This window comes from Trachymyrmex septentrionalis, unplaced genomic scaffold (assembly GCF_001594115.1).
Source record: "Trachymyrmex septentrionalis isolate Tsep2-gDNA-1 unplaced genomic scaffold, Tsep1.0 scaffold121, whole genome shotgun sequence".
Lineage (NCBI taxonomy): Eukaryota > Metazoa > Arthropoda > Insecta > Hymenoptera > Formicidae > Trachymyrmex > Trachymyrmex septentrionalis.
This window is the reverse complement of record NW_017304341.1, coordinates 342,669-353,037: the sequence shown is the minus strand read 5'-3', so window position 1 is coordinate 353,037 and position 10,369 is coordinate 342,669. Positions and strand designations below refer to the sequence as shown.

General features: G+C 33.4%; 2 protein-coding genes across 2 annotated transcripts in view; both read right to left on the bottom strand.

Moving 5' to 3' along the window:
* The window catches only part of LOC108754886, a 2,992-nt gene extending 2,626 nt beyond the window's left edge, over positions 1-366 (bottom strand). The window contains exon 1 of the mRNA XM_018497543.1: positions 281-366. Coding sequence (XP_018353045.1) covers positions 281-359 — 79 coding nt within the window. The 5' untranslated portion in view covers positions 360-366. The remainder of the gene's footprint in view (positions 1-280) is intronic.
* Positions 367-10,086: 9,720 nt separating this feature from the next.
* The window catches only part of LOC108754951 (cold shock protein 2-like), a 3,513-nt gene continuing 3,230 nt past the window's right edge, over positions 10,087-10,369 (bottom strand). The window contains exon 6 of the mRNA XM_018497634.1: positions 10,087-10,258. Within this exon, the coding sequence (XP_018353136.1) occupies positions 10,246-10,258 (13 nt within the window). The 3' untranslated portion in view covers positions 10,087-10,245. The remainder of the gene's footprint in view (positions 10,259-10,369) is intronic.

Sequence of the window (10,369 nt, the reverse complement as noted above, 5' to 3'; positions counted from 1 at the left end):
ATATTATTTTACTTGTATATAATTAAAATGTAATAATAATTAAAAGATTCTCCTTGAATTATTTTAATTTAAGAAAATACATAATTTAAGTGATGGTTTTTAAAATCTATTATGCTCTTAAAATTTATTATTCGCGTTTTTTTTTTAAATCTTGGAAGTAGCACGCTATAGTTATAATCCTGAATTGCACTGCACAGCACTAATCCTCCACAATGCGGTTGCATGTTATCACATATCAATACTTGTTCGGGCGGGAATCTTGAACGTTGTTCTTACTCACAGGCATAGCCAATGAGAGGTACCAGGAGTATCAGAAGGGAGATAGCCCTGGTACCACGCAGCGTCCCAGCAGCCTGCATCTTTGAACGGTACTGGGCTCCCGGAGCATGGGGCTCTCTCCTTTATATGTACGGTCCCCTACCCTTTGGCTAATACTACGGAGAGGCTCCTCAGGATTCAGGAGCATCAGGGACGCCGTTCCGTTAATAACGAAAAACAAAAAAATTGATCTCTTCTTTATTTTCGGCAATCGAGCCAAACGAGCGCAACTTATCGCAATTTTCTCTCTCTCTCTCTCTCTCTCTCTCTCTCTCTCTTCTTTTTACGCGTGATAATAGGTTTCGTACGACCGATCACCGCGTTTTACGCACATCATACAAAATTATTTCAAAAGCTATAATGGATCTTATTCCTTTTATGAGAGATGCATTTTTTGATAATTGGAATAATAATTTGGAATATTTTAGCTATAACTAATAAAATAATATTTTATAAAGATTGAAAATACGCATGAACATTAAATTTTTTTATGCATTGTCTTCTGTGTCATATTTATATAATAGCGAAATTATAATGCAATCACTTTTCATAATGCTTAAATGTATAAACCACTCGAAAACTAAAGCCTTGAATTTTTTCGATTAATATTGTGTAATCATCAAGGCATTTTAAAAATTGAAAGTCATGATCGATCGATATACAATGAAGTCGGTATATCTACAATATATTAATTATAACTTATAAATAGAAATACCTTACACACTATTTCTGTCTAATATTGTATATTCAATATATATAATATAATAAATGTATTATATGACTTAGCAATTTACTACGAAATTACCTACCGTAACACTTATATAAAATTTTACATGTCTTCTGAATATACATATAGAAAAGACATTTTTCACATAAACATCTATTAATAATGACGAATCTCTGATTTGTAAAAAATGCACGGACAGCATCGAACAGATGACAGGCTTCCTTTTCTACTCGCAATGATGAAGCAAGCGTTTTGATGGAATCGTCTTGTACTGAAGCAAGAACATCCTCTGAAATATGACAACGGCATCGACGAACGATAGATGACGTTAACCAAGATGTTGTCATTAAATGCCGCGAACTCTTTCTCACCTTGATAGGATCTTGATTATTAAAGTTCATACTAACAAGCATACTCACACGACAATCTACCGTTAACCGTATCGCCTTTTTCTCGCTAAACTTCATCCTCTGAAATCTCTTTCGCATGTTATTATTATTATTATACCGATACCATAGACACAGTTTCGTTTCTTCATTTCGTAATACACATATAACGACAATACATACAGTGAATGCAAAAAGTGTTCGAGGAAATTTGTTATGAAAAAGCCTTATTTAGAAAATAAACATTAATTAACAATTTTATACAATGAATACATTCTGTAATATAAACAAACTTCGCGTATATTCCTGATTTTAGGAGCTTAATTTCTCGACTGTACGAATATTTTTTGAGCGTCCAAACAATACAATTTTTAATTTTTGCTTATTTTCAAGACATATATTTTTTCTATAACTATAATACACACCTTTTTGACATATATAATTTTGAGAAACATACTGCCTATTTTATTTTTTATGAATAAATTACCCAGCAAGAAATGACTGTCAATTAAACGATGAATCTCCGACGAATTGGTGTCAAAATCATTCTATCGCAATTCTCTCTTTATATTGATATCGGTTTGATATTAATTCAATAAATTATTTCTCGCTGGATAATATTTACTTTTTAAAAATAAGGTTTTTTTCTAAATTTTTTCTTTGTATGAATATTTTTTACACTCACTGTATATATTTTCATGATATCTTCGCCATGGATGGTATGGTATTTTGACATTTAGATTTTTATGTTTCCTTTTCGTTACTTTCTTCTGTTGCGTTTTTTTCTTACACTAAGAGAACAAAGTTACTGTTTCGAAAAAACTATTAGTTGATTCGACTAATACGACAGTCATAGGCTGTCAAGCAAATATTTGTCAATTCAAACAAGTATTTGTTAATTCAAACAAATAATATATTCACGCATATTTTACCTAAATATATAAATACGTAAACTAAATGATTACTACGAACTAAACGCATTTAGTAAAGTTAACAACTTTTTTCACAATGTATCTTTATTATTGTGAGAAACATTAGGTTTTGCAACAGCCAACAATTTGCAACAGCCAACAATTTTTTCACGTTGCTCTACCTACACATACTATCTATCGATTTTGTCTTATAAGATAATTCAATTAAGTCGAGAACTCAAATTAACTGTTACAAACAGCTCTTACAGAAAAAAATCTAATATTAACCAATTTAATACTAGCCAGTTTATTACTAAAAGACAGTAATTAAATTATTAATTTGGAGTACTAAAAGTATTGACCAACAATGCTTTTAAAATTTAAAATAAGTAATTAATTATTATCTTTCAGTATATATATATATTAGAGTCCTGTATTTTGGTAAGACTGTCCATGATGAAAAAATATTTCTTTTATAATGAATGACTAAGTTAAGTGAATGGTAATTCTTAATTTTATAGCAGATTCGAAATCTGTGTTTAATCGCGGATTCAAACGGGAATGTAATCGTTTTGGTGTAAATACATCATCGCGAAGAACATAATTCAGATAATAGCGGCAGTGCGCGAAGGAATTAATATGAAATACGATCCGCTATTTATATTACTACAAGTTAAGAATCTTAGCTGCATATTCCCCTCGCGGCATAATCCTAACACGAAATGAAAATAATCGCTTCTTATTCCTGCTATCTAAAAATATTTTAAATATTTTGCATATTTAAAAATATTTCAAATGAATAAATTAAAACAAATTTTCTCAAAAGATTTGCTTCACAAAAAATCTGCAAGTAGTAGCAAATATATCTGTTATCAATCTAGAAATTTGTGTATTAAAAAATGTATTTAAAAAATTATATCTAATAAAATAATTCTTTAAATGTATTTCTTACAAGTAATTTCCTATAGAGAATTACGTTTTATCAGAAAATGATAGGATTTCTATTTCTCCATTCCTTTTTCTCTCTTCTTTTAATAGCATCTTATCGCGATGTATACGAGCCTTGAAAGTATTAATGTATCTTGGGAGAAAGGTCAGGATCACTTTATTCGACCCTCACTCTTGCATGTTCATCACGTCAATGCATCTCTTTCGCAGAGGTGACGACAGGTGCAAGAGTCAGCTATCATCTTCGTTTGCTCGCGTGACAGCATCCAAGGGAGATTTAAAATTACGTCACTTTCCATTTTACGCCATTTCTACTAGTCTACCTTGATAGGCTGCGAAACAAGTCGCTTCGAATAACAAGTTGTACCTGCTCTTCCATTAGATCGAAGTAAGCATCGACCGTATCGTTCATCTAAATTAATTCGCAAATAGGAGCTTCTGTCTCTTTAAGATTGTATGCCATGCTATTAAATTTTTATTTAAACATATATATAGTTTTTTATTCCCTTTGCTTATATGAAAAAAATGATTTTATTGAAGTACCTAAATATTTAGCTAGCTACAGATCCAAAAATAATTTTGTTGAACTATGTAATCATAATAATTATGTAGAACGCTCACTCTTATTAAAATATCAAATTTTTTACAACATTGCTCATTTTATGCTTAGCTCTTACGTAATTATTTTAATCCAGCAAAATTATTTTTAGATCTATATGTAATTAAATTTTCAGATATTTCAGTAAAATTCAGCAGTGTGCTATATGTATAATTGATGTATTATAATAAGAAGAATAAGATGATGAAAAAAGTTAATAAGAAAGGAAAAAATAAAAAAATACGAAGCAAAAGTTATATAAACGAAATTGATGAAGTGGTACATGGTTTTACACAATCTATAGTTAATTTATTCTAAATTTATTATAAAATAATAAATTTTATTTATATTTTAAGTTTTTTTCAAAGTTTTTTTCAAAACAGGGGATAATTCTCACATTGCGCAATGGGAAAAAATGGAACTGTGTCACTTTTCATTTTATGTTGCAATAATCGTTCAATCATAGCATATCACAGTTGATCACCGTCCCGTTTCCGCTTGATCGAATCGAGCAAGGGAAGGTAACTAACGAATATAGACAAGTACATGCGCGCATGTACCTCGTCAGATACGTGCGTAATCTCTGTAATAAAATAGCATAATAGTTTATGAGCTTATATACTTATAGCTTTGATTCTAGATTTTGGAATTGTGATATGCAATTGCGTTGCAATGCAACGACAAAATATACAGTTTTATAACAGAATTCTTTTGAAAAAATTTGACATTATAACGATCAGTAGGATTTAACTATATAAATGATATACAAATGTATAATTATAAATGATAAGCGCTAATAAGCGCTTATTACACACACACACACACACACACACACACACACACACACACACATTACGTGTTAAACCTGTTAGATTGTACATATCGCAATCAGAACAGGTAATTATCATAGTAAATTAGCAGATATAACTTCTAACAGTACAAATATATAACAAGCAATCTCATGAAAATATTGATGCTGCAATCGGTCAGGAAAGACCGCATTAACGATCAGAAACACGTCGACATTAAAATGTAATCGCACTCGGGATTAATTCGTGACGCGTTGTCGTGGCGACTTATGAATAATTGCTACTCTTCAGTCGCGCCTATGTCGTCTCTGATTCTCGTGCAACTCATGCGTGTTATGTCGAACGTGACGCGACTAGATCAATTGCAATTGGCAAGCAGGATGGCTTTATTGTAATCTAGGCCGTTCGGGATTATCGACGAAGGTTGCCGGTACTATATATTCTTGGTTTGCTGATTTTATATCGTTTGATTTACGAGATTCGATGCATCTGATTATGTTTCTGCCACTCTTTCGCTTTCTCAAGTGCGTTTGTCTCCAAAAATCACGATGACCTCAATCCTTCTGGTAATATCGATAAAGTAGCACGCGCAGGTGAATACGCGGTTATTGCATGCCAATTGGTTAGCACGGAATTCCCATTTAGACTAGATCGGAGAATCACTATCGAAAAGAAATGTTACGCCGCCATCGAGTCGCGAGGAGTAAAAGAACGTTCCGTCGCGACGCGTATGAGCGAAGAAGGAAAATGTCACGTGTGCGTTGTACCGCGATATCGCGCGCTTCCCTTTTTAAATTCCAATCGTATGCAACCGGTTCCCTTTACGACCATCTGAGACTCCCGGAGGATTAAATTAAAGCCTGATCGTGTGCTCTAATCGCCGGCAATCTTGAATCACGCGGCGCTGAATCGTAGAAAATGACGTGCAGACTCCGCGCCGCGACGAAACAGTAATATTTCATCCCGTCCAATTGCTATCTTATTGTTATTACAATTATTGCCGATACTAGATAGATACTAACAGGTGATCATGCTGGGACACAAGGGTCTGGAACTGAGTGCTCTCGTTAGTGATGTATATGTCACTTGACATGTACTTCTATTTTGTGTAGACGTACCTCGAGTTGCACTAAAATAAAATTACATGCGAGTAAAACTGCACTGAAAGAAAAAATTGGCTGAATGTGGCATGACATTTTTAATTGATTGCAACAGCCCCCCAATTAAAAATACTATGCCATATTTTATCATCTAATTTACTGTAGCAGCTAATCTTTTCTATCAATGCACATACTGTGCTATTAATACTCGGTCATTAAATTTAGGACATATAATAATTATTAATTCCACTTTGATCCTAATAATTAAACGTGGATATATCTATAATTAATTTACATTAACTTAATTAATTGAAAACTTAATTTATTAATTAAGTTGTTTCTCATCCGTTTATGTAATAAGTCTAAGAAGTAGCTATACAGAAAATTATATGGATCTAGAGCAACTCCGTTCAAATATAAGATAAGTAAATACATGCTCCGTTCAATGATGTATGAATACTAATCTTCTCTTTTTTTTTTTTTGCAAAAAATATTTGCCTTGAGTTAGACATTCAAATACGATCAAAATGAGATCCGTAAAAGATATATTCGATATCACGTACAATCAAGTCCGACGGAGCATGTCGAGCATAATTCAACGAACGAGCGCAAAGGTTAATAGTGATTATACATTATTATACACGATACTCTTCTTATTTCGTACAAGTGAGATTAGACTTACTCTCGCACACCTGCGGCGAATGTATCTAGGATATGGGTCTATTCACTTGCCCGGCGTAATCTGCGGTAACGTCATTAAATTACCGATAGCGCTGATATATACTATCGTCACAAAAAGTGAAATAATGAAGTAGTGGATTAAGTCGCGTGCTACAATCGACGGTGATTAATGTTTCAAATGATTAGACATGTTTGCTTTTTAATTCTAGAGTCTATCGAAAGGGTTAAAAACTGAGCTAATATTGCTGGTGAACATATCATTTACGATATCCTTGTGAAATATTTGCGTGTAAAGCTAACATTCTCGTGTATATGATAGTGACTCGATTCACGGAAATGTTATTTTATGATTATTGTATCACTGAATCTTTACATGACAGTTCGATTATAATCTTGATGATCTACAGTCTTTTTATTTCCTACCGTTTAATACCGTGTCGTTCGTTGACATGATACGATGTAGAAACCGTTAATTAGTTTCAGTCGCAGAATCCGGTTTTAGCTAGAATAACTTTCTTATCAATCTTGGGATTAGCTAGGATATTGATTTATAGATAGAAACTACGATTAACCTGTCACGATTATTTTTAATGATAATAATTTAATGATTTTTTTTTGACGTTTTACTAACGGATATAAATAGTCTGAAGGTGCATAAATTATTATCAATACAAACAGTATTCTTATTTTATTATAAAGATTTAGTTACCAAGTTTGCAATAGACTACTTTTGGAGAAAAATGTCTTACATTTACTTTTTATTAAATATTTTTAGTAAAAAATTTATATACGTTATTCAAATATTTGTACACTGAGAAAAAATAATTTTAAAAAATTACTAATAACAATGGGAAAGTGAATATAAAATAATTTCCTGTTTGCTTGGCAAAAGGAATTAAAAAAAATTTCTTTACGTATAATTCACGAAGCGCTTATTTGCTTCAAAGCAAACAAAGAATTATTGTACATTTAAAATTATATATACATAATAGTAGTGTTAATACCAAAGAATCTTAAATACCAAGAGTCTAAAAAATAGGAAAGGTAAATACAACATTCAAAGTACACTTGAGATATTTAATAACAAGATGTATTGAAAGTAGCGTGCTGCACATACGAATTTTTGGTAGTTTCGGAGCGCCCTGAGAGAACTCGAGGGAGGCCACCGAACATATAATTACTTAGCTCGTCCGAGTGAGTTTTTATGATCTGTCCCTGGTTCGCCCAGTTTTTCTTGGCAGAGCGGCTTGTGGTCGCAAAATCCACGGAGCTTGCCGGCCGGTGATGGTCAACGACCAGCAAATACGATTCGATTGTATTATAGAAGAAAAGTCCTTGCCTATACGATTGGTGGGAGTCAATGGGCATTTGACGACCCGCAGACCTACATTTTCTTCAAGCTGTTGTGTGCCATTGCTCTCACAAAATCGTCGTTATTGTTATATTATAGAATTTCAAGGAAACGACAGATTTTCAAAATTTACATTGCAAGAGTTTTGAAAAGAGTTGGATTTCTCTGTTCCATCTAGATTCAGTCAGTTTCGCAGAGGCCTAATTAAACGAATTGTGTTAAAATAGTATTTTTCTATTATACGACGTTTTGAAAATAGGGCTGTACATATATTTGAAATACTTTTATTTAAAACACAGTTTTTGTAATACAAGTGTATTTTGTATTTCAGCAGAGCACGTAAAAGTATTAGATACGTATTTTGTATTTAAAATCAAAAGATTGAAAGTTATGTACATATTTTGTAATTTAAATAATAAGATTCATTGTCAATTTCAGTATTTAAAATACAAAATGCACATGTTTTACAAATACTGTTTTTCAAATAAAAGTATTTCACATTGCCCACTTCTGGTTTTGAAACAATCGATTTTAATTTGTGTGTAGAATTGCATACACACATAATTTCTTTCTACAAAATTTAATTCTACAAAAGATAATAATTTAAGATAACAAATTAGACACTTTGCATTTTTATTCTATTTTTTTTTACTTTCTTATTTTGATTTACGTATTCTCATGTCTTATTTTTTGTTTTCTGTCAAATCTTTCTTAATATAGATCTCCTGACCTTAATTTTAATAATAGTAGCTTGAAATATAAAAAAAGGTGAAGTCTTGAGAAATGAAAAGTAGATTGTAAGTGAGGAGAGAGAGATAAAATAAAGAAAATTCTAAAGAATTTAAGACGCGATCTGTAATTGTGGTAGTTGCGACCGTGAAATTAACAGTAAAAAAACTAATTGCTGACGCACATAGTAAATGATCAGCGGATAGGCCACTTTAGTCGGCATGAAGCGAGTCACGTTCTTTATATTTGCTCTTCTCGCGCTTTGAACGTGATGTTCTTATTTTCAACAGTTAATCATATCGATAAGATTGCTGAAGGGATCGTCGGGTTGAAGTGCGAGCGCGCCCAGCTATATCGCGAGATGAATACGCCTGTCCGATGGCGGAACCCGCTTCCGATCGTGGTTCGATCCGGTTTCGCGTTTCGGCGAGTGATTCGTTCCGCGTCGGGTACTCTCTTTCTCTCTGTCCGGATAAATGGAGAAAGGAATCGAAAGACTTTACCGTTACATTCATTCGACTGGCGCCGTAATTACTGTTGCCACTCGCGGCTACGGACATCGCTGACTCGGCCGGCGCATCGCTGAGATCGTTCCGCGGATGCTGCGGTGCCGTCGCTATAATACCGATCGTATTTATAGAGAGCCCGGTTATGGCTGTGGCGTTTAAATCCCACCGATAGAAATACGCGTGAGTTACTTATGACGCCAATCGCGGAACGTTATGCGAGAAAAGAGCCGAGCAAGATTATGGCGCCGCCGCTTGCGGGTACCAAGTGAATTACAACGGTTTGATAATCCCGCGGAACGGGTTCCATGTGATATAATGCGGAACGGATGCGAGCATGCATTACGCTTCACGAACCTGGATGATGAACTTTATCGTCGCTTGTCGTCGAATTATAAATCTCTTCCACACGTCTCGTACACATTACGGCTCTCATATTTTCCCAAGTTAGGCTTGATTCTGATATTCCATTTAAAAGATAATTATTTTTATATCTTCGAAGCTCTGACGTGATGATATTAAAATATTTAATTGTGCAAATTAAGTTTTTTTAATATAATCACGTCAGAGAGAAGAAGAAATTTTGACAAATTACCTTCCTCGGGATGATATGAAGGTCTTCTCCGAGAAAACTTTCCGTTCCCGCGGATTTGAGAGTTAACGAAAAAAAAAGATGATAGCGATGATATATTATCTTATTACCATAAGTGCAGCTTTATTATTGTTATTTATCGAGAAGTGTAGAAATTAATGGACTATTAAAGCCACGCGAGGAGGCAGATGCAGAGATGTCTCGTTAACACGCAGCGCTTCTTCTACTGAAGTTCCATGAAAAACTAATCACGAACCTCGTAATTATTTCTAAGAAGTCGTTTACGTCCGAATAAGCAGTGAATCGTAATTTTTGTTAGAGCCAAACCTGTTTTGTTATTTATTTGCAGCCACTGTGCGCCAGTTATACAAGTGTGTTATACAAACGGATGAGGAGGAAACGCGTTATAATATTTTCAGGTTATTTTTCGATTGTATTGATACTCATAACGTTTATTTGTAATGATTTATAGCATTCGAAAAATTTACAAAATTGTTTTTTGTACTGTACATGCATATGTATTAAACATGAAGGCAGCATAAATCATTAATCTCAGCGATGCAACATGTTTACGTGTTAATGTAGTCTTTCATTTTTTTCCCCTGAAAAAAGGAAATGATGTTTCAATCGATGCAAATGTAAGTTGATTGTTTCGGTTGATCAGTTGTCTTGGCTAATATATTTACCAGCTTCCACTGCTGGCTGACGCGTAG